We start from the raw sequence: 24,766 nt of genomic DNA, 5'->3' as shown, positions 1-24,766 counted from the left end.
AAAATCACTGATCTGTTCATTTAAAAGGTGTCGTGTTTACTTCATATAATTTATATATCAAAAATGTTGATTTTTGAATGTCTGAGGAGATATGTATGCTACATCCTCTAGTTAATTTTATCAAATGAATTATCAAGCATATATATTTCCATTTCTGTGACTTCTGAGTCCTCAACCTAAGATTTCTTTGCAGAATGTGTCCATATCTGTCTTTGCACATTGGCATAGTGGAAGAGGTTGTCTGAGACCAGCAAAGGAAACCAAGATATCTAGGCTTCTACTATACGCTAGATACTTTATGCCATTAAAGGTTATATAGATCTCTGCTGATGGAGAGTGTTAGTCTCATTTTGTAGATTTTAAAAAAAATGTTAAAGCTAAACTTAACCCATTAAGAACTGGCCTCAGATCTTGATGAGCTGGTGTTAGAGTGGAAGTCACGGCTGGGAGTCATGGTGCCTCTTCAGACCACTTTCCCTACACCACTGTCTCCAGGGTAAACTGATCTCCGACTACGATGCTATTAGAGTCAGCAGGTCTAAAAGGGGTGTAGGGGAAAACATTCCAATTTATTGTAGGTTGGCAGCTTTATGAAATATTTTATAGCATAGAGCTATAAACACTGAACTTAGACTGGGCAGGGATGGAGTATCAGTACTACATCCTAATAGCTATTTAATTTGGTCAAGTTACTTAACCAATGGGCCAGTTGTCTTACGTGTACCATGAGAAAAGCATTTGTGTCTTAGGGTTTCCTTCTGACACTTGAATTTCTAAATAACTGAAACTTCTCAAAAGAAGGACTTCTATTCTGTGTATAGTAAAATAACAGTAAATGGTGGAATCATTATTTTTTTCTAAGTCTTGTCCATGGAGTAGAATTGAAGTGTGAATGTGCATTAATGTAATCCATGCTTTCGGTTCTGCAGATGACTGTGCCACTCATGTGACAGATGGTTTTGTAGAAACAGTGAAAGACCATAAATATGGTATATTCATACAATGGAATATTATTAAGCATTAAAAAGAAGAAAATCCAGCCATTCGTGATAGCATGGATAAAGCTGCAGGACACTGTGCTAAGTGAGTAAGCCTGGCACGGAAAGACAAATACTGCATGATTCTGCTTCTAGTAGGCTACCTAAAAGCCAAACTCATGAAAGCAAAGATAAAAGTGGTGATATCCAAGGGCTGGGGGTGGAGAAAATGGGGAGTTGCTGTCAGCAGGTATAAAAATTCAGTCAGCAAGATGAGTAAGATCTAGAGAGCTTCTGTACAACCTTGCACTTGTAGATTACAATACTGTGTTGTACACTTAAAAATCTATTTAACATAAGGATCTCATGTTCCATGTTCCTACTACATTAAATTAAAACGCTGGCAAAAAATGGGGGAGGTAGCTAAAGAGAGAAAGAGAAAGAAAGGGAAATTTGTATAATTCAGAAACCAAGTAAAGTACTTTGAATAAGTAAAACTAAAATAAAACAAAATAAATTTAAGCCTTAATACTCTAAAATGAAATATTTTTTGTTAAACAATTTTTGTCATGTTTTATCTTATGCCATAAAATATACAAAGAAAGGGCCTCAAAAACTTCATTGAAGAAAAGATATAAAATAAACTAACTAATGAATAACAATTATTCATGTTACTTTTCCTCAAGGTAGATTGCATTAGTTACAGAAAGTCTACAGTGTAGAAAATTTTATCTTTCTTTTTGCTGCCATGAAGGATGAATGGATATGCTTGGCCTGGGAGTCATATGTTTCTTGGACTTGTCAAAGAAGAGGTTATAATGGTCACATAGGAGGCATGACCTTCCCCTCCTGCTAACGGGACCCGAAAGAAGGAAGCCAGGTGAGGGGCAGATGTACAGAGTAGGGGAGGGTGGAAAGGTGTTGGAGAACACACGACAGCCAGTTATTAAATATGAGACCAGGGGCAGCTGCCTTCCCTCAGATACAAAAACAGGCAAAATAATAAAGACTTGTGATTTCAGTGAGCTTTAAAGCAGATCACATATAGAAGCAGCAGGGAATGTCTGGGAAAGAAAACCCTGTAAGCTTGGCAGGGCCTGAGCCTCTCTGGCTGGAAGCACGTGCCTCACAGTTACTTCCTGAATGGGGCAGGAAAGTTCCTTGGGGAACTGGCCTTTCCCAGTTACTCTCTCTGCAGGCCACCCCTACATGCTGCTACCATTGGCAGGGCCCAGGCTTTGCTACTCCAGGAGATCTTCCTGTCCTACACAGCCCTGAAACTAAAGGTGGGGCTGGTGGAACACAGTCCCCACATGCCTGCATCACACCTGGACTTCCTCTGTCCTCCCTGTCCCAGGCCAGACACTCATTCCCAGTCCTTGCCATCCCAGCCCCTTCATCCTCCACTCCCCATGCAGAGGCAGAGACACTCCCTCCTTGGTGCAAACTGAAGACTCTAGCACCCCTGCCCTTCCTTGGCAGTGAGGAGTCTGTGCTTAACTCCACATGTCCAGGCCCTACTCAGGGAATCCCAAAGGGCCACTGATGCCATCAGGCAGCCAGGCATCCCCTTCAGCCTTCCCCTGGCGGTCCTCCAGCCCTACCCAGGGTTTCTTACAGCACTGTGGAGCCACAGCGCCACCAAGTGGCCAAAAATCCGCAGTCTCATGGATTCACATTTGGCCTAATGAGCTCAAGATTGTCCAAAGAAGGAACAGAGATGCCCTGCTCTCACTCCTGCAATCCCCACCCTCTCACACACCCCTCTCTACACTTCCCCAGAAGGGCCAATCTAGAGTTGACCTTAAAGTCCACCTTTAGCTAGTGGAGGCAAAAGTATGCATTAACCAACATTTTGATTGCAAAATAAACAATGTTACAGTACTGCAATTAGTATGCTAGGAGGGATGAGAGAAGCCTGAAAAATACAGGCCACAGATTTAAACAGTGTGAAGATATCAAATAGACCTAACCTGGAAACTGTATTCAATCGTTCCTTTTGATTAATCAGACCCACGTTTTCATATTTTGTATTTAAATAAATTATTAGCAAATTTTACATAGTGTATTTTAGAAGGAAAATTAGATTTTTATAAATGTATTTCTGAACTTACAAAATCTTGAAATAAACAACCCTTTCAGCTGTAACCTCGGCAGATTCAACTGGCTGTGACATTACCTGTCACTCCACAGAAGTGTCTATGAGCTCCACCAGTGACCCAGCACCTCTCAGTAATGCGACCCAGAGAAACTATGTCCATGTGAATGAGTTTCCACAAGAACACACATGCATACACATACATGTACACACACACACACACGCACATGCACACACACATTCACACACACTATATCTTTTATTTTTTTCTTGAGATGGAGTCTCACGCTGTCGCCCAGGCTGGAGTGCAATGGCGAGATCTCGGCTCACGGCAACCTCCGCCCCCCGGGTTCACGAGATTCTCCTGCCTCAGCCTCCCAAATAGCTGGGATTACAGGCACACACCACCACACCGTCTAACTGTTTGTATTTTTAGTAGAGACAGGATTTCACTATGTTGGCCAGACTGGTCTTGAACTCCTGACCTCATGATCCACCTGCCTCAGCCTCCCAAAGTGCTGGGATTACAGGTGTGAGCCACAGAGTCCGGCCACACACAATATCTTTTACTTGCCAGAGATGATAACATTCCATGACTAAGCTCAGCTGACTTTCCTTTCAGTGTTTTAGGCTGATTTCTGAAGAGCATCTTTGATGATGTTAACAGCCTCATCAAATCTCTAAAGATGTGGTTGAGGAAGTGTGGTTATGACAAGGAATATTTCTGCAGGATCATGAGACTGGATAAATATTACTATAACGTGATTTTCTTTGCTCCAAAAGAACATTTGCAAATTGCAGCGTTAGACACAGTTATGGTACTTCACAGCACTGCTCATCAATCCAAACTAGAACGACACAATTGCTCAGAATATTGCAGAGGTTGCACGAAATCCTGAGGCTATTCATAATCACTCTCCATGATATTTCAGGTAAGAAGAATCCTTTGTGAAAGGAAGACAGTGATTAATCATACTCCAGGACTCTGTATAAGTAGGATTAACTTACTTTACTAACATCAAATAAGATCAATTATATACTTGGCTTTTCCCATGAAAATAAAGGAAAGGGAGTGATACAGTACAGTCCCAGGGAATGTCACAGTAGGACGTGAAGGGGGAGGCAGGTGTGAGCCTGTTCTTCACAGATGATCAGTACCTGGTAATGTCTTAGGAGAACAAAGGTCCGTCCAGGCCATGGAAATAGTGAGGACAAACGCAGAGCATATAAAGGCTGCTGAGTTTTAGGAAATGTTGAAAGAGCTGTTTGGTCACAGAAGGTAATTGGATCTAGGTGATGAGCATTAGAAAGGCATCCCAGGGAAGTAGAATTTATTTGAGGAAAACTGGAGAGCCTTTACCTGTTTACCGTCAGGGATAAAATGACCTCGTCTGTGTTTTGGAAGGTACTTGAGTGTGTCCTGAAGAGTTCAGATTCAGGCCAGAAGACCATAGGGAAGACATCAGAACCAACTCCAGGACTCTCACGCCAGGCAAGCGGCTCTTTGGTGATATCCCCAACTGGGACCGGCCACCAGTGACGCCAATTGCTGTGAGTTCTTCCTTTATGTTCTCTAGATATTGAAAATTTGGGGAAGGGTGAGAAGAGAGCTCATGGTGCACAGAACACCACTTCTTATCACCTTCTGCCTTATCTCTATTTTCAAAATCTTTAATCATATTCTCTCTCCTCCACTTTCCCAAATCTCAATTTCTTCACCCTAAATTATACAAAGCAAATACCTGTGATTTTACCTCCAACACTATGCTATTATCAACAATCTTGACTCCAAAATGAAATTTCCTGCCCTTAAAAAGAGAGCACCAGCTGTTACATGATGAACATGTCCTCTACCCCTGTAGCTTACAGTATCAAGCAGAGAAGGCGATTCTGCAGTGAACCTACTGGAGCAGCAGCATCTTCTGAGCAGAGCTGCCTGGCCTTATTTCCTTCAGCCCCGAATGGCAGAAAAGCCCGAGGTTGCTGGATCCAGCATCATGAAATTAGTTTTTCTTTCTCCCTGCAGTCCCCAAGTTCTCACAGATATGTCAGGGCTGAGGTTGCTCCACACTGGGGCAGGCAGGTTTGTGCACAGGATGCGGTTGGCTCTGCAGGGCTGTCCCAAACTTCTGGCACAGAGATACAGGGCCAAGTCTGCCAGCTCCAAGGTGATCATGTTCAGCTCAGAGTGATAGTCAGGGAACTGGTGCCCTGAGAAACGATCAGGGAAGTTTCCTTTTACTCTCTGTAACCCATTATGATATTTTAACAATTACTGGAGGCCCTGACCTGGAGCTTGTTGGTACCAGGACACACTGTTATGCCCAGAGACAGGGGAGCAGCTCAGTGTCACTTGCTGTCCTCTTGTTTTGATCAGAGATCTTGGAGTTTGGGTGACTCCAGCCTCTACTGGGCCTGTGGGAAAAGCAGATGGAGGATGAGCACGGGAGACAGTGTGGTGGTACCTCCCCAAGGTAAAGTGGAAGACACAGGGGTGAGGGCGGGCTCAGGATGGGGGTGCTCTCCCCTCTCTGCAAGGACTCACCTGCTCCCAGGAGACAAAGCAGTGCCCAGCAGAGCAGCATGGAGTCCGTGGCACCAAGGGGCAGGCAGCACCGTGTCTGTGCTCAGGGCTTGGTCCTCCTGGGGAAGAGCTGAGTTCTCAGCCTCGCTTTTCCTGGTGGCAGGGGCATCCTATGATGTCACTGTCCTATGTCCTCCCCTTGCGGGCCTCCCGAGGTCCACTGCTCTCTGTTCTGCACATCCGAATCCACTGGGCCTGTGAGGGAAGGGGACAGAGGCTGGGGCAAGAACACCGGAGGGAGCCTGAGGGTGCCTTGGATGAGGCTTGCTTCAGAGACATCCCACGTGTGCCAAGGACTCACCGGGTCCCAGGAGACAAAGGCCTTCCCATCAGAGGCACCTGAAGCCCATGGCCGGGTGGGACAGAGCTGGGCAGGAGTCACCCTGCCAGGGGTACTGGTTTTGGGCATCGCATCTCTGATTGGATGTCAGCCTGTGATGTGACTGCTGTGATGTCATCGTCTCTGCAGGTCCCCACGCACCCTGCCAGTCACATTAAGGAACAGTGAATTATTCTACTGTAAAATGAATACCTAGAAATGTTTGAGTTCAATTAGATAAAATTGCCAGATTGCTGGCCAATCCTTACCTAGAAAAAGAAACAAAACAGAATATATAGATTACTTCAGAGATGCCTCATATCCCATGATAAACAACTATTATATTTCACATAAGAGCAGGCCGAGATAATAGTATAAAAATGACTGAAAGATGAGAGCATGGATCTGACTTCTCCTAAAGTTGCAAACTAGCATCGTCTCCTGGCTCCTTCTCTAGATGAACCCGATGAGACAAGAAAGAAGCATCAATATCAGAAACTAACGAATAACGATGATAATCTTTCAGGAAGACTGAAGCTATTTCACACAGGAGTATAAAGAATATGAGTGGTGAGCCCAAGACTGCAATGAGAAAACAGGATGGTAGAAATGGTTTAAATCTTACCTTGTCTGACTCCCTCCTTGCATGGAGACAATCTTATTTACACTTTCATTTTAGAAATCATATTAGAGTAACTGATACCATCGGGACACCAAGAATACCAAAAGAAAGATAATTTCTATCATCTGAGTGCTTGTGTCCCTTGAAATTCATATGTTGAAATTCTAAGCCCTGATGTGATGAGATTAGGAGGTAAAGCCTTTAAGAGGGAATGAGGTCATGAAGGCCTAACGGGTTAGTGCCCTTGCAAAGAGACACCAGAGCACTAGCTGGCCCTCCCACCATGTGAGGATAGAGTGAGAAGGAGCCATCTATGAATCAGAAAGTGGGTCCTCCAAGCCACGCTCTGTCTCATCTGTGACATACTGGCTAGGGGTTTAGCTGACTCCAGGTTCCATGTATCCTGTGGAGTAAACAGGGGCCTGAAATGGAATGAAACATAACTTTGGAACTGGCCTTAGGTAAACAGGATAAGAATTTCCCAAGCACTCTTAGGACTCACGTGCTCCAAAGAGACCAAAGATCACCCTACATAGAAGCGTGCTGTCTCTTCACGGCAGAATTGGGCAGGGCTGAGGCCACTCCCAGCTGAAGCTCTGGTCATTAGCCATGCAAATGGGGAGATCTTGTGAGGTCACAGTGCCGGCTGCAGCCACAGACTCAGGATCCTGCACTGGAGGAGTGGGAGCCTTAGTGGCACACTGGACACGGATGTCTCCAGGCTCGGCCTCTGTGTTTTCTGGGGGTGCACGGATTCCCCCAGGCTCGGCCTCTGTGTATCCTGGGAGTGCATGGATGCCCCCAGGCTTGACCTCTGTGTTTCCCTGCGGTGCAGTCCTGCAGACCCTGTGTGAAATAGTGCAGTTGAGGAGCCCCCAAGAAACACAGAATTCAGGAGACCTAGGCAAGCTAAGACACGAAGAGAACGGCCAGGACCCACTCTCCTCCCTAAAGGCCAATGTAAAGCTACAATCCAGAGACACTGAACTCTGAGCCTGATGATTTAACATGCTGGGAATAAAGAGACCAGAAGGAGAAAACACCGCTTCCAGTGTCAGTGTGGAGAGGAAATCCAGTGAGGAGTTGTGATCTTAAACCAAGGACACTTCAGGTCAAGAGAAGGAGAGTAGATGAGTGAGGAAGCTTCCAGACCATGGTCCACGGGATCTGAATGGATGGGAGTGGACAGAGGCAAGTTTGCTTCCTGCAGGATTCAGAGAAGGTGTCTGTGCGGATGTGGAGCTTTGATCAGGGCTGGAATTTATGCTGTAGGTTTGAGTTTAAATAAGAAAATTAGAGAATAGACAAGATGGAAGATAGAATAACAGAACTGGTTTGACATATTTCTCAAATCCTTTCCCCAAAACCTGGGTTATCTACTGTGCTCTCCAGCTGCCTCCTGCCCTGGGACCCTTGCCTGGAAGTTACCTCTATGATTCCCCCAAACCCAGTGCTGCTTGACCTTGGGTGTCAGCAACTTATGACAGAAGGGACCCCTTGGTTCCTGAGAAAGAGAGGCTTGGAGACCACCAGACATAAAGTGTCAGAAGAGCTTGGCTCCTCACAGGACACTGTGTGGCCCATTGCAGGGTATGACTGCGGTGACGCAGGTGGTTGTTTAGAGGGTCTTATAAAATCTTAAACTAAACAATCCCCTTATAGCATGCTTGCTTTATTTTACAATTTAAAAAGGGATTTTAAAAAGACTAGATCTGAATGTGTTTATCGTTTTCAAATCAGTTGACAGAGCAGAGTCACACGCTAAAGAAAACCCACACTCTAAATATGAGCACGGGATGTAAAGTTGCCGCATGGATGAATTAGCAGGTGCTGTGATGTTCTGAAGCTTCTGTCGGGGCTCTTGCAGGAAATGCTCACCCGAGCCCTCCGTGGCCCCCACAGCTTCCCGGCAGGCCCCGAAGGTTTCTGCACAGGAAAGCGATGACTCTGCAAGGCTGTGTCTTGGCTGCTGGCGCAGAGATACAGGGCTGAGTCTTCTGGCTGCAGGGCGTGTAGGTGAAGGTGTAAGTGAGAGCTGTCTGGGCATTCAGGTACGAAGCGACTGGGCACGCTGTTGTTTTCAGCCCGTTCTTTAAAGTTGTAGATAAACATGAGCTCCGGTGGCTTCTTAGCTTTCTGCTTGTACCAGTACATAGCATTGTGCCCCAGATGTTGTTCACATTTCAAAGACTTCTTATTTGTCATTCCCATGACCAGGTGTCTTGGTGTCTGCGTAACTCCAGTTTCCATGGGGACTGTGGGGGGGGAAGGGACAAAATTTAGGCAGAGCCCAGGAGGAGGGTTGTTGCTGGGGGCGGGGGGATCACAAGGAAAAAGCTTGGAGGTCGAGGACAGCTGATTTGAAGCCAACTCACCTGCTCCCAGGAGACAGAGAACCGCACAGCAGAGCAGCCTGCAGCCCATGCTAGCCTCGGGTCTGAGATGGGGCCTCTGACTGGGGTCCTCTGGGTGAGGGGCTGGGCTCTGGTCTCCTTGGCCCTGGTTGGTGGTTTTTCCTGTGATGTCACTGCTCCTGACAGTTTCCTCAGACCCAGGGGATGTTTATTCCTGGAGGTTTTACATCCTTTCTGGGTCCTGATAGAAGGTAGATTTGAATAGTCTGGGCTGGGATGAATGGGCTGGGCAGAAAGGACAGAGCCAGCTTTTTACCCCCCAAGGATATTCCTCTGGCAGGGGCTCTTTGCTCTCAGCTGCTTCCTCATTATGTGGATCCTCCCTCTATCTCTGTCCCCCTGTCTTTCAGGATTCCTCTCAAGGACAGACCACTCCCATTCAAGGAATCTCCTTCTCCCCTCTGGGATCACACATGACAGCTCCACTCAAAACGTCCCTTCCCTCAATGTCTAAGCACAGTAGAGCCCTTTTTGCCCAGTTCTGTGGAGGGAGGATGACTGCATGACCACAGATGCAGTGTGGACCAGCGCCCATCATTCAAGGGTATGACTGTGATGCCAACCAGCAACCAGGCACTGGGGAGGGAGCTGCAGGACATGACAGGGATGAGCTACCCTCTGTCCCTGAAGTGGAGGGCATGGGACTTGGCTGGGCTTACGGCTAACCTACAAAGGATGCTGAAAAGGAACAATGCAAGGTGTGGGGAGCACGGGAAAGGGGAATCAGCTTGAAGCTGACATAATAAATAAACACAAAAGGTAAGTACAAATAAACACAAAAATGAAATGATTCATAATCCCTAAGTGATTTTAACCATCTACTGTTATAGTACGTATTTGTTTTTTTTTGTTTTTTGTTTTTTTTTGTTTTTTTTTTTTTTTTTTTTTTTTTTTTGAGACGGAGTCTCATGCTGTTGCCCAGGCTGGAGTGCAGTGGCGCGATCTCGGCTCACTGCAAGCTCCGCCTCCTGGGTTCCTGCCATTCTCCTGCCTCAGCCTCCTGAGTAGCTGGGACTACAGGCGCCCGCCACCGCGCCCGGCTAATTTTTTGTATTTTTAGTAGAGACGGGGTTTCACTGTGGTCTCGATCTCCTGACCTTGTGATCCGCCCGCCTCGGCCTCCCAAAGTGCTGGGATTACAGGCTTGAGCCACCGCGCCCGGCCCGTATTTGTTACTATAGTGTAATGACAATTTGATTGTAGGGTTAGGGTTGCAGTTATAAATCAGTTACATAAAAATCTATGTTGGGGGTAGAAAGGCATTACCGTGATGAAACTATGGGTTGATAATTTAGAGATTTTTAAACTTGGAGATGTGCTGGGCCAGGAGGAAAGTATTAGATTGCTAATATTCTCATGTGTAAATTGTTTTGGATTATTTTTATGTGGCCCTTAAAGCAAAGAACGTAAAGGCATGTACATCAGAATTTAAGAAAAGTGGTTGAATCGTCTCCTCCTGAACAGGTTCCACATATGAGAGACCTTCGACCTGCTATGGTTGGATTTATTTCATTCTTAGATGAGAACCTAACATCAACCTGATTTAAAGGCTAACGTTACTATTAAAGTTATTATGATAGGAGTCTGCTTCAGCAAGGAAACAATTCTTGGCCCTTCCACCAAAAAAGAAAAAAAAATTGAATTAAAAAAAAATTTGATTGCATTGTGTGGCTCTCAATAAGTGAACCAAATTTCAAGGATTTTTTTTTTTTTAATGGAATTCAACCTACCTTGAATAACAATGACAATGAAAGGCTTGACTGCCCTGAGGTCAGTAGCTAACATAAACCTTTCTCAAAGCACAGGGTGGGTGATAGGTGAGTTTAAGTCATCTGAATTCGGGATGGATCTGAAGAGGAGGATGACCTCAGGACAGTCAGAGTTGTGAGAAAGAAGAGTGGAATGGTAAACGTGAAATAAAGTCAAGTTAACATGTCTGTACCAAATAGCAGTACTATATGTGATTGAAGCTAGGACATAACTGACTCCAAGACAGTTGGGATTTAGGACACAGTGTACTAAAAAGGAACCCAAAAATCATATGTAAGAAACCTGCCCCCCCCTTTTTTTTCCTGAGCCAGATCCTAAATTGTGTATGCAGAGGGTGGCAGACCCGAAGGCTGAGAAGAGAACAAGTTCTGGAAGGCTGAAGACAAGGGCAGAGATTTCAGAAGAGCCAGGGCATTCAGACCCAGTTACAGTGGAGTGATGTGGTGAATACACTGTGATTCCCACTAAGACCCTGGGAAAGCCATGCACTAGCAATGATGACCACGTGCTGGGGCTCCCTAAGAGGGAGGGTGAAGCTGAAATAGACCCTAACAAGTCCTACATTTAACCCTCCCAGAATAAAACCCAACACTCTTTCCAAGAGATAACATAATCCAGAGCCTCAAGTGTATATCGTCCGCAATGCTTTACATAAACCCTTTCTTTCATGGAGGATATTTAGAAGTCTCCTAATCCTTCAGACCACCCCAAAATCTATCTCCTTTCTGATTCATACTACTTTCAGTGTTCCTGTACCAAAATATCAGTTTCATCGTGTTGTTTCACTTGGAGTAGGACCAGTGGCTCACCACTACCTAGGGATTTGTTTCCAAAGTCCTTTGCATGTCTCCCAATATCCCCTGTCATCAAGCTATCACTTGCTGTTGAGGAGAGTTCAAGAAGACGTTCATCAGAATTGGGAGAGACTCTCGCTGGTCATCCTTCTTGAAGAAAAGGAGTCTACAAGGCACAAGGCTGCCTCCACCGGCTTCTCCTCAACACTTTCCAGTTTACCTATTGCCATGGAATTTCATGCCTCTCCAAATATTTCTCTGTTAAATAAAGTACTCACTGATAATCCAAATTGTCTCTTGATCTTAGAAATGCTTTCCTTCCCCTTCCTTTATGCTTATGCTCATCAACCATTTTTACCAACACTGCGTTTGTAATCGTAACGTTAGCTAAAATATGTACCCATATGTGCAGCCGACAAAGATAAGAAATGGCTTCTCCCATCAGTTAAGATCTTCAGTGCATGGGACAGGCTCCTGTTTTGTTAGCTGAGCCCTGATACTTTGCTGAGTTTTTTGTGAACCCCTGCTTTAGCTGATAAACAGAATTCGGAGAGTTCTGTGTACATCAAATGGAGAATTGCCACATCAGGTGCACTAGCCGGCTGTGCTATAGACTGAGACTCCATCAGAGGCCGTCAGGGAGTGGAGACTGGAGCCTTGGGTGCAGGTGCACACACTGGCCCACAGCTTCCTGGCTGATCCGGGAGGTTTGTGCACAGGGATGTGGTGACTCTGCAGGGCTGTGTCTTGGCTGCTGGCACAGAAATATACAGCAGAGTCACCAAGCTCCAGGGACTTGATGTGAAGATTTAAATGAGCTTTGTCTGGAGACTTAGGTGAGAAGCGATTTGGAACTGTTTCATTTAAAATGGGCTCCTTATTATTGTAGATAAACATTATCTTCAGCAATTTCTTAGAGTCCTGCTTATACCAATACATAGCATCATGGCCCAGATTTTGTTCACATTTAAGGGACTCGTTTTTTCCCGTCTGCCTGACCAGATATTTTGGAGTCTGGGAAACAGCTGTGTCCAAGGAACCTGTAAAGGAAAGAAGCAGAATTCAGGCAAATCCCAGGAGGTAGCCTGCTGTTGTCATGGTGAAAAGGTTTAGGGACTCCAACAGGATCATGTCACCTGGTCCCAGGACTCACCTGCTTGGAGGAGGCAGAGGGTCACACAGCAGAGGAGCCTGCAGCCCATGGCAGAGTCAGGCAGACCAGGCAAGGCCTGGGGCAGGATTCTGGTGTGCAGTGGTGAGAAGTCTAGTCTGTGCTTTCCACTGCCGCTGAGAGGGGCTGCGCCAGTGAGGTCACAGCCTGTAATCATTTCCCCATTCCCAGGCTCTCCTCTAGCATGGCTCCTCCTTTTCATGCCCTGCACTTGCTGCTTTAAAGGAGTTTTTGGAATTTCTGGGAATAGTTGAGAGGGTTGAATTGTGGCCTCCAGGATGTGTCTCTGACAGTCATTCCTGTGCCATCAACCCCTTCCCTCCCCGCTCCTTACCTGGGATCTGACCACCTCCTCCCTTCCTCTCCCTTTTGGGCTCTTCTCCCAGAGTCAGGCTTTTTTTTTTTTTTGGGATTTCCAAGAAGTCAGGGAAATTCCGAATGCTTTTTAAAAAGGTGAAACATGAGCCTGAAGTGAAAACAAAGTGTGTTTCAGGTGTGCATCCTGGAGGTCTGTCAATGCCACCTTCTTTCCCATCTCCAGGTGTCTTGGCATCATCAGATCTTTTGACATCTGGACAAGTCTAGCTTCCGTGGGTCTCTGTAGATAGGGAGAGAAGTTGGAGATGGAAGCTGAAAGGGAGTCTGCTGATGCTGTTTTGATAGAAACATTTGCTCAGGCCTAGGAGAGGGGTTTCCTATCACTGTGGGGAGCTCCTGGTCCAAAGACTCAGAGGACCATCCAGAAGGGGAACAAGAAAAAACTTCTTTCTAGCTTAATTCCCTGATAATTTAGAATGAGGAGAACGGGGCTGTAGGTCACTTTTGGTCTTCTAAGAAGATTTCCCTCAGTTATTAAGTTCTGCAAGATCCCCGAGGGACCCCTGGCCGGCCAGACTCACTTCATGGCAGGGCTCAGCTGTACTGGGCTGAGCTGGAGCAGAGGCCCAATGCCCAGAGCCTCTCTTATTCCTCTTGGGAAGGGGTCCTCCATCTGTGCCTGCTTGTGGGCTCCCAGTCTCCCCAGCTCATGCCTCGTCCTTTCTAATCCCATGCAGGCTCGAGTGCAAGTTTGACAGTCCAGGCTCTTCCCTAGGACAAAAGCGCCTGCACATCAAGGCAAAATGTATAGTCTGTATTTAACCCTCACACTTAGAGCCTTGACTAGCATTCTCTGCAGACCACATTTTCCCTTGTTGTAAATAAACCCAATCTTTCTCTTTACCCTCTGCCATCCAGAGAATTGTCTCCCCTTCCTCCAAGTTCTCTGAATCTCAGCAGAGTCACAGCTCCGCCTTGTGGTCAAAGTGTCAAACATGTCAAGGCTCAGTCCCATGGTGGACCAAAGGCAGCAGAGCAGGGCGGTAGAGGTCTTATTATAGACACGTGAGGGGAGACTAGAAGCGCTTCATTCCTCACTCTCTTCAGGAAGCTTCCACCATAATACAAACATACAAACCTACAAACTCAATTGCACTTCATCTTTAATAAACATAAAAACTGACTTTCAGAGTTAATAGACTGGACTGTTGCAGAACAACATTCCCACCAGAAACAACTAGAAAAGCTTAACAAAATATAAAACAGAAATGTTTGAAGGCACTTGGAGCTACTGAGGCAGTAAGAGCTTAAGAGATTTGGATCTCATAGAAAATGGATAAATCTAAAAGACAACAAAAATCCTACTTTTCCCTTAAAGTCATTTGCCAATTTCATTTTGATGACTGAGAAGCTAAGAAGAAAGGGAGGACTGACGGGCCAGAGGCTTTGAGGGGTATCCACCACCTTTCTGGCCTAGAGAACTTTTACGTTCAGTGTTCCTTCTTCTCAAGATATGTTGCATCGGTTACAGGAAGTCTGCAGTTCAGAAAATTACTACCCCCCCCTTTTTTTCTTTTTCTTTTTTTCTAAGAGTGTGTGTGTGTGTGTGTGTGTGTGTGTGTGTGTGTATGTGTGTGCGTAGTCTAGCTCTGCTGTCCAGGCTGGAGTGCAGTGGCACAATCTCAGCTCACTGCAACCTCCACCTCCTGAGTTCAAATAATTCCCATTCTTCAGCCTCCTGAGTAGCTGGGATTGCAGGTGCCCACCACCATCCTGGCTAATTTATTTTATTTCTAGTACAGACATGGTTTCTCCATGTTGACCAGGCTGGTCTCGAACTCCTGGGCTCAAGGGATCCACCTGCTCAGCCTCCCAAAGTGCTGGGATTACAGGTGTGAGGCACCACGCCTGGCCAGAAAATAGCACTTTTTTTTTTTGGTCTCAGTGAAGGATGAATGGATATGTTTGGCCTGGAAGTCAAGTGTTCCTTGGACTTCCCAGGGAAGAGATTCTACTGATTATGTATGAGGCATGACCTTCACAACCTGCTAATGGGGACCTGGAAAGGGGCAAGCAGGTGAAAGGACAGAGCTACAAGGAAGGGGTTGTGCAGAGGTGTTGGAGAGACGGACTTAAGCCAGTTTTTATTTTATTTTATTTTGACACAGAGTCTCACTTTGTTGCCCAGGCTGGAGTGCAATGGCACGATCTTGGCTCACCGCAACATCTGCCTCCTAGGTTCAAGCAATTCTCCTGCCTCAGCCTCCCAAGTAGGTGGAATTACAGTCATGCACCACCACACCTGGCCGAGTTTTTATATTGTTGGTAGAGATGGGGTTTCACTATGCTGCCCAGGCTGGTTTCGAACTCCTGAGGTTGGCCTCCCAAAATCCTAGGGTCACAGGGCTGAGCCACTGCACCCAGCCTTCAGCCAGTTATTAAATATGAGACCCAGGACAGCTGATTTCCCTCAGATACATAAACAGGTAAAATAATACTTATCCTGCGCGATTTATGTGACTTAAAGCAGATCACATGTAGACGCAGCAGAGAGTGCCTGGGAAAGGCCTGTCAGCTCTCCAGGGCCTGAACCCTTCTGGCTGGCAGCATGTGCCTCACAGTCATTTCCTGAGTGGGGGCAGGAATGATTCTGGAGCTTCTTACAGTAACTGGCCTTTCCCAGTTACTCTCCCTGCAGGCCACCGCTGCCCCCTGCACCCTGTGGCAGGCCTCAGGCTCAGCTGCCCCGTGCCTCTGTCCTGCACACCCCCGAAACTAAAGATTTGGTGGGTGGAGAACAGGCCCCACATGCCCACATCACACATTACTTTCCTCTGCCTGCCTGTCCCTGCCGTGGCACTGATGCCCAGCCCTTGTGGCCCGAGCTCCTTCACCCTCCACTGCCCATGCAGAGACACTGAGACACTGTACTCTTTGGTGCAAACTGAGGCCTCAGGCACCTCTACTCTTCCCTGGCAGTGGGGAGTTTGTGTTTAACTCAAGATCCACTCTGAATCAAACCACTCCCTTGAAGCCAGCAGGCAGCCAAGCATACCCTTCAGCCCCGCTCTCCTGGATCACCCTCCCACCCCCCTCCAGGGTTCCCTGCAGCATTGTGGAGCCACAGCGCCTCCAAGTGGCCAACGTTCCACAGTCTCATGGATTCACACCTGACCTGATGAGCTCAAGATTGTCCAAATCGGGAACAAGGATGCCCCATTCTCACCCCTGCAACCCCCATCCTCACACCCTCTATGCTTTCCCCAAAAGGCCAATTTAGGGTTGATCTTCAAATTCACCCCGGGCCAAAGGGACACAGGAACCAATCTTTTGATTGCAAAATAAATAATTGTCGCACTTAGAGAGCAGCCAGAATTAAACAGACCCTTAATTAAACAGTGTGAGGATGTCAAGCCCACCTAGCCCAGAAACACTGCACTGTTCCCCGGATCCTTTTGCTCAATCAGACCCAATCTTTTCATATTTTGTATTTAAATTAATATCACTAAATTTTACATCATGTGTTTTATAAGAGAGGATTTCTTGATTTTACACATTTATTTCTGAATTTGTAAAATTTTAAAATAAACAACCCTGTCAGCTATGACTTAGCCAGATTCAGTTGGCTGTGACATTTCCTATCACTTCCTGGGGTTAGGAAAGTGCCTATGAACTCTACCAGTGATCTAGTGATGCTTAGTAAATACTGCCCACAGAAACTATTTGCATCTCCACAAGAAAACACGCTCACGACTGGGCGCGGTGGCTCATGGCTGTAATCTCAGCACTTTGGGAGGCCGAGGTGGGTGGATCACGAGGTCAAGAGATCGAGACCATCCTGGCCAACATGGTGAAACCACAACTCTACTAAAAATACAAGAATTAGCTGGGTGTGGTGGCGCACGCCTGTAGTCCCAGCTACTCAGGAGGCTGAGGCAGGTGAATCGCTTGAACCTGGGAGGTGGAGGTTGAAGTGAACCAACATCGCCACTGCACTCCAGCCTGGCAACAGAGCAAGTCTCCGTCTCCAAAAAAGAAAAGAAAGCAAACATACTCACAGTCACAAGCTCACAAGCACGCACACACAATACATTTTAATGGACAAGTCTGCTGAAGTTCAATTACCGGCACAGCTACTTTTCCTCTCGGTGCTTTAGGTTGCTTTCTGAGAAGGACCATTGTTGATGTTCCCAGTCTCACCAAATCTCTGAAGATGTGGTCATGGAAAGTGTGGGTATGATGAGAAATATTTCTCAGCAAGATCGTGAGACTGGATAAATGTTACTAAAACATAATGATTTTCTTTTTTCCCAGAAGAATATTTACAAATTCTGGCTTAAACACAGTTTGAGTACTTTAGAGAACAAGTCATCAATTATGACTATGAAGACAGAATTGCCTAGAATATTGCAGAATTTGTGGAGAAAACTGAGCCTATCCCTGAAGACTCTCCAGTCTATTTCACATAGGAGAAGCCTCTTATAAAGAGAAGATAGTAATTTGTAATATTCCACAGGTCTGTATAAGTGGACTTCAATTTATTCTTATAAACATCAGGCAGTTCCCATTTTATTCTTGGTTTGGCCTATGAAAACAAAGAGAGTGATATCATAGAGTGCCAGAGAATGCCAGGGAGAGAAGTGAAGAGCAAGATAGGTAGGAGCCCGTCCTTGACAGATGGGCAGTGTCTGGCCCTGTCGTGGGAAAATGAAGGTCCTTCTGGGCCATGGAAACAGTGAGTGCCAATGCAGAGGATGTTAAAGGCTGCAGAGTTCTCCAATATCTTCAAAAACCATTCTATCACAGAGGGCAATCAGATGTGGGTGACGAGTGTGAGAAAGCATTCCTAGGAAAGCAGAGTTTATCTTGGGGAGAAGCTCAGAGCATTTTCTCCTTGAAAACCAAAGGCAATTTGACCTTCTCTGTATTTTGGAAAGTGCCTGACTTCCCGGAGGCGTTAAGATTAGGGCCACAAGTCCAGAAGGAAGACATCAGGACCAACTTCAGGTTCTCACACCCGACAAGAGGCTGTTTGGTGTTTTTCCCAACTGGAACTGGCTGCAACGTGATTCCAGTTGCTATCAGTCCTTTCTTCATACTTTCTAGGTGTTGAAAACTTTTGGAGTGGGGAGAAGAGCGTTCATGGTGCACAGAACACCACTTTTCATCGCTTTCTGCTCTATTTTCAGCCGTCTTTGATCAGGTTCTCTTTTCTTGACCTTTCCCAAATCTCAGTTCCTGCTTCCTCAAGTATATAAAGCAAACCCCGGTGACTCTACCTTCTTCACTATGCCATTTTCAACAGTCTTGACCCCAAAATGAAATTCCCTGCTCTGAAAAAAGAAAGCCCAAGCTATGAAACCACAAAAATTTCCTCTATCCTGGTAGTGTACAGTGGCCAGTGAAGTCAGTAATTTCTCAAAATAAATAAATAAATAAATAAAACAGTGACCAACCCTAGACAGACAGAGATATTCGACCTTTTAGACAAAGAATTCAAAATAGATGTTTTAAGGAAACTCAATGAAATTCAAGATAAACAAACATGTCCCCCAAAATGACAATCAATGTTACCATAGAAATAAAGATTAGTAAAAGACTGACCAGATAATGAGATAGCTTTATTATCTCCAAGGTCATCTTGACCTTCAAGAAGGGGTCAAATATGTATTAACAAGTGAAAACTGGAATATAAACAGTAGGATCATTTGCAAGGCAATAAACAGTATCTCATGTGGAAAGTAAGGATGGATATAATTAAGACCAGCAAAAGGCCTGCTACGTGAAATGAGTAACTTCTATAATGCACGTTTGCTGATCTGAGCAGTGGAGAGGGAAGGGATTATTCTGGAAGAGGTAGAAGAGTGATGTGAGATAAGGACACACTGGTGCAAAATAGTATCATTAGCAAACAGAACCTGCCAGGGGACTGGGGCTTGTTTGACTTTTCTTTCCACTGTCCTCTGTGAGAGCTCAAATGCACCATTTTCTGTTCCAAGGATTTTCTCCCACGGCCCTCACTCCACCCGAGTTAGAAGCTGCTGGTATTTACTCCTCTGCAGTTTCCCATGGACAAACTCCCACTCCGTCTTTGTGGAGCGTGGTCTAAAGTAGAGGTCATCCCTCCCTCCCTCCAAATCCCACAGTGACTGGCATGAGCCTCTCTCACAGCATGTGCCACCTAACTCTTCATCTTTTCATTCCAACTGGATTGAAAGTTAGGTGTGGATCTGAACCTTAAACAACACCTTCATCATAGGATGTGTAAATGACTGCTTTCACTGTTCTATCCGTGAACAGAATAAATGCACAATTAAAATGATTGTTTAAATTAATTTAACCACAAAAACCTTCCCAAATGCTGTAAACACTGCAACCACAAAAGAATTGCTCTCCTAAATTGTGAGATTGTAGAATGAAACAATAAACAAAGAAAATTATGTCAAATATTTGAGAAGAGCCTCAGAATTTTAATCCCTTTTATGCAAATATCATTTGACACGATGCCTCTCTCTACCTGAGAGAAAGAACCAGCTTCTGGTAATTACTGCTCGTCTTTTGATGTGGCTTAATTTCCCTGAGGTCTTTAACTCAAGAAGACGGGGGTATTTTTTTTATAAGAATGCTTATATTACTTATACATTATATTATATTACCTGTGCCCCATACCTGCTGGAGACTGTGGAAATCTGGAGGGAACAACCTCGGTGATTCTGCCCCAAGAGAAGGGATTCTCTGGAGCTCTGGATGACATCCTGGGACTAAGACGGGCGGTGGGAGTATTGTAGCTTGGAGAGGATAATATTTAAGGTGAGTATGATCCTTCTGACCTCTCATCCCAAAATGAATCCAAGGTCATACCTGACTGGTCGGGGGCTGCTTAGTTTCCTATGTAAATTAGTCCGTGCTGCAGGGTCTGTCAGTGCCACAGAGGAACAGTGATGCACTACAGTTTAAAATGACTCACAGCCTAGAGCTTCTGCTTGCCCCATCTCTGTTCCCAGTGATTGCAGCATCTGTATATTTCATGCAAGGAAGGATAATTTGAAAATAATGGACTGGTTCACTGTTTCCTTTAGCTACATTCCAAATAGTTGTCTTGTTTCAGACTGGCATGCTCATAGGAGACACAGACCCACAGAGCAAGGGAATTTGGAGATTGGATAGAAATAGGATCACTTGAGATTCCCTTAGACTATAGCTTCTAGGAGCAGAAACAGAAGGAAGGTGGATTCTGAGCCTTTTTGGCCCCATAAGACATGCCCTAATAGGAACATCATTGTATCAGAAAACATTCCAGTGATGGATGTCCTGGTAAATTGGACGTCTGTGAGGGTGGGGCCATGCCTAATAGCATTTGCCAGTTTCTATGGTATCAACACACCCACCATGGCGGATTTCAAGCTGTCAACATGGCTTCATTGAATGAGGATTTGGGAAGGGTTTGCCTCTTTGGTTCTTCTGAATCGTGCTAACTGGCTGCAGCACATTCCCAGACTCAGGAGCATACCTTTCAATCTTGTTCAATGCTTCACACTCAACACACTTAAAACGAGTTACCAGCAACTATAGCACAGCCTGTCATTTTCATGATAGCATAAGAGCGTGTGTCCCTAGTTCTTAGAGCGGACAAAGGGGTGTTTGTGCAGAGAAAGGATTGCCAAGTCCTCTGCAGCTGCTGAGATCACAGAACACAACTGGTTTGAAAGCTTCTAGACTTTGATTCAAAATAATTTTATGGACATTCTGCTTTTGTTTGACTCAAAAATTCAACTCTGTTAGCATTTTCCCAGAATGTAGTCCACTGTTACTAACTCCAGTCACTTTGTTGTGTAAAAGATCTTTTAAACTTCTTCCTCCTATCTGAGTGAAATTTTGTATCCTTTGACCAGCATCTCCCCAGCACCCCATCTCCACCCCAACCTCTGGTAATTACTGCTCTAGTCTTTTGATGAGGCTTAATTTCCCTGAGGTCTTTAACTCAAGAAGATGGGAATATTTTCTTTGTAAGAATGCTTATGTTACTTTTAGTTTTCTTTATTTTTCACATATGTTATTTGTTATGAATATAAATAAGTATATTGTAACAAAATCTTCCACCTCTCTGTGCGTGAAGCTACGGTTCACATTCCATTAGAGCAGGGGTTTTATTTCTTTTTTTTTTTTTTTTTTGGTTATTAATAAAATATTCCCTTTCTGCCCTTGTTGTTCACCCTCAGTGTAGGTGGGAAACCCTGCCTGCCTTTTTTACATCTTCTTTCAGCAACAGTGTTTACAGCTGTGGTCTGAGTTCTGTTCAAGCGTAAGAATCAGAGCTGGTCCACTATTGGGAGCGTGGGTCTCACGGGTCATGGGGATGAAGGTGGAAAAAGATGGATACAAGGTCTTAGGAAGTCTTTGAAATAGCATAATAAGGTCAGGGAATTTCCATCTGTGCCCAGGGCTTCCACACAAGGTGTGATTTGATGATGGCAAAATTATAATGGGTTCAGAACAATCCCTGCCAAGAACCATCATTTGCAAGAGAAAGAAATTTGGTGTCTGCGGCACCAAAATATCCGATAAGTGAATTTGGGGAACTATAATTTTCCAAGAAGCTATGCAGGACCATGCCCTTCTGTCCTGGCTGGGTCTGGAATATTCTATCTTAGCTTTGGTGTACAGGGCTGTCTCTGAGGACTCCCAGAAATTCATGAGACATAATCATGTCAGCTTTGGTCACAGCTTGAAATTTCGAATATGTGAACTGTAGCTTCACCCAAAGACAGGCGAAGGATTTTTATTACAATATAATTATTTACATTTGCAGCAAACCCTATATTGCAAGATGTAAAATAACAAACAAAACAAAAGTAATATAAGCATCATTATAGAGAAAATTCCCCCATCGTCTTGAGTTAAAGACCTCAGGGAAATTACTTCAAATCCAAAGACTAGAGCAGTAGTTAGCAAAGGCTGGAGTAGAGATGGACTGTTGGGAAGATGTTGGTCAACAGATACAAAATTTCACTCAGATAAGATGAAGATATTACAAAGATCTATTATACAACAAATGACTAGAGTTAGTAGCGGTGGATTGTATTCTGGGAAAATGCTAACAGAGTACATTTCAAGTATTCTCACCACTGGAAAGGATAAGGATTGAGGTACTGCATATGTTAATTAGCTAGATTTAGTCATTGCACTACGGACATACATTTTTAAATGGCAGGTTGCATGGTATACATATATACAACTCTTATCTGTCAGCATTCAGGTTCTAGAAACGCCATTTCCTAGGGAGCCAAGCTGACACTGGAGCAGTAGTGCACGCGGCTTCAGTCTCCCAGGACAGGAGCAGTGGTAATGGAAAACAAAATAAAGAACACGCATTGCTTACACTAGGCAGAAGAAACGAAGTCTTGTTGTTATCATGGCTGTATTCATCAAGTAATTGTCACAAAAGCCACAAAGATGTTCAAGTCAAACATGAAGAATGGTGTGCCCCTGTATGCAGAAAACTTCCAATGTGACAGGGATAGAAGAGGCTTCAGAAGAAAGAATGAATGTTCTTGTGGATGAAGCATCAGACCTTGCAGATGCCAGATGCCCCAACACATGCAAGGGAAGAGGCTTGTTCCCCGCCCATGCCCGAAGCTTCCGTATGTGGGCAGCAACCTCCCAGCCCCGAAGAAAACTGCGTATCCCAGCCCTGAAGGCCGAGGCTAAGACACCCAGTGCTTGCCTTAGAGCAGTGAGTTGGCTCTGAGGACTCCTGGAGCCTGATGGGCCACGATTGCTTCCACCACCCACATTTACAGTTACTGTGTCTCAGGGGTGAATCTGTGGACAGCTGAGGTCCAAATCTATTTCTTTCTCCTGGAGAAGGAGGAGCAAACAGAGGAGCAAAGCCTCTGTTAAGGGTTTGCAGGAGCTGCAAGGAGAGAGAAGGATGAGGTTTGTGAGCAAGAAGGAAGTGACTCTGCCACGCTATGGCTGAGCTGCTGGCACAGAGATACACGGCCGAGTCCCCCTGCTGTGTGCGCTTCATCTTCAGAATGCAGACAGATCCCTCAGGCCTCTCTGCAGAGAACCAATCACGGGGAAGCCCCAGTTTGTCTGCTGCATCCTTGTCTTGGAAGTAAATTGGAAACTCCAGGCCCTGCCCCAGGCTCTGTCGTTATCAATAAAGGACATTATGACCTGAAATTGGATCATATCTGAGAGCTACATCCTTTCTCTTCTTTGCTACCTTGTGTCTCAGGGACTGGGAGACTCCAGTCCCTGTGTGTGATCTGTGTGATCTGTGGAGACAGAAATTGGGAACTGAATAAGAAAAACAACTATAGTCATCTCTCTCTCACCCATCTCACACACACACACACACACACACACACGCACGCGCGCGCGCACACACACACACACACACACACAAAATGAGACTGCTTGGCGTCTGAGGAATCACCTGCCCCCAGGAGACACAGGCTGCCCAGCAGAGGAGCCTGGTGCCCATGGCAGAGTCAGGGCAGGGTGGGAGCTTTGCAAGATCAGAGTCACCATAAGCAGGAGCAGAGAAAGAGGGACATTCCTGTCCTTACACGGAAGTACCCACCGTGACATCACTTCCTCTCTCAATCCACGCAATGACAGGAACAAAGGATTTACATTAGAACACACTTAAATGACTTCTTTAAATATTTGTGAGTTCCTTGCTTTTTGCTTGTTTGTTTTTTGAGACAGAGCCTTGCTCTGTTGCCCAGAATGGAGTGCAGTAGTGTGATCTCCGCTCACTGCAAATTCTGCCTCCTGGGTTCAAGTGATTCTCCTGCTTCAGCCTCCTGAGTAGCTGGTATTACAGACTCGCACCACCATACCAGGCTAATTTTTATATTTTTAGTAGAGACGGGGTTTCACCATATTGCCCAGGCTGTTCTCAAACTCCTGACCTCAAGTGATCCACCCACCTTGGTCTCCCAAAGTACTGGGATTACAGGTGTGAGCCACCACACCCAGCCTATAAATTCCTTTCTAGGCCGGGTGTGGTGGCTCACGCCTTTAAGCCCAACACTTTGGGAGGCCGAGACGGGTGGATCATGAGATCAGGAGATGGAGACCATCCTAGCTAACATGGTGAAACCCCGTCTCTTCTAAAAATACAAAAAAATTAGCTGGGCGTTGTGGCGGGCGCCTCTAGTCTCAGCTACTGGGGAGGCTGAGGCAGGAGAACGGCTGGAACCTGGGAGGCGGAGCTTGCAGTGAGCTGACATTGTGCCACTGCACTCCAGCCTCAGTGACAGAGCGACACTCCCTCTCAAAAAAAAAAAAAAAAAATTCCTTTTTAACAACATCAATGCATGTATCATTGCTTTGGGATCCCATGCTGTCTGGACCCGGAGGCCTCACACTGCATCTCTGAGTTCACCTCCTCATCCCACAGCCGCTCCTCTGTCTGCTGGGCATGTTCTCTAGGATGTGTCAACAGCTCCACCAACACAAGGCACCAAACGGTGAGCTCATTGTCTTTCCTGCAAGTCAGGGTCCCCTGTACCATCCCCTTTCATGCGCCAGCCTCCTCCATCCCCCAGTCACACGTGCCCAACGGGACTGTCCCATCACATGGGTTCCCTCATGAGAGGCACCTCATCCCTCTCTTCTGGGACTACCTCCCATCTTTGTTAACTATAATTCAGAAAGGATACCTTGGTGACAAACTCAGTGTT

The 24,766-nt window shown here is 45.6% G+C and overlaps 1 long non-coding RNA gene and 1 gene segment (V, D, J or C); one reads left to right on the top strand and one right to left on the bottom strand.

The window, feature by feature from the left end:
- Positions 1 to 4,069: 4,069 nt before the first annotated feature.
- Positions 4,070 to 9,365, bottom strand: LOC144339998 (T cell receptor beta variable 4-2-like). The segment is given in 3 exon segments: positions 4,070 to 5,490; positions 5,621 to 8,855; positions 8,976 to 9,365. Coding segments are annotated over 2 exon segments (525 nt in total).
- Positions 8,410 to 11,868, top strand: LOC106997710 (uncharacterized). Its single transcript, XR_001443908.3, has 3 exons — positions 8,410 to 8,651; positions 9,365 to 9,773; positions 11,096 to 11,868. It is a non-coding gene; the product is annotated as an uncharacterized LOC106997710 (long non-coding RNA).
- The last annotated feature ends 12,898 nt before the right edge of the window (positions 11,869 to 24,766 follow it).

The sequence above is a fragment of the Macaca mulatta genome, chromosome 3 (genome assembly GCF_049350105.2).
Source record: "Macaca mulatta isolate MMU2019108-1 chromosome 3, T2T-MMU8v2.0, whole genome shotgun sequence".
Classification (NCBI taxonomy): domain Eukaryota; kingdom Metazoa; phylum Chordata; class Mammalia; order Primates; family Cercopithecidae; genus Macaca; species Macaca mulatta.
Note: the sequence above shows the minus strand (reverse complement) of the source record. Positions and strands in the feature narration are given on the sequence as shown.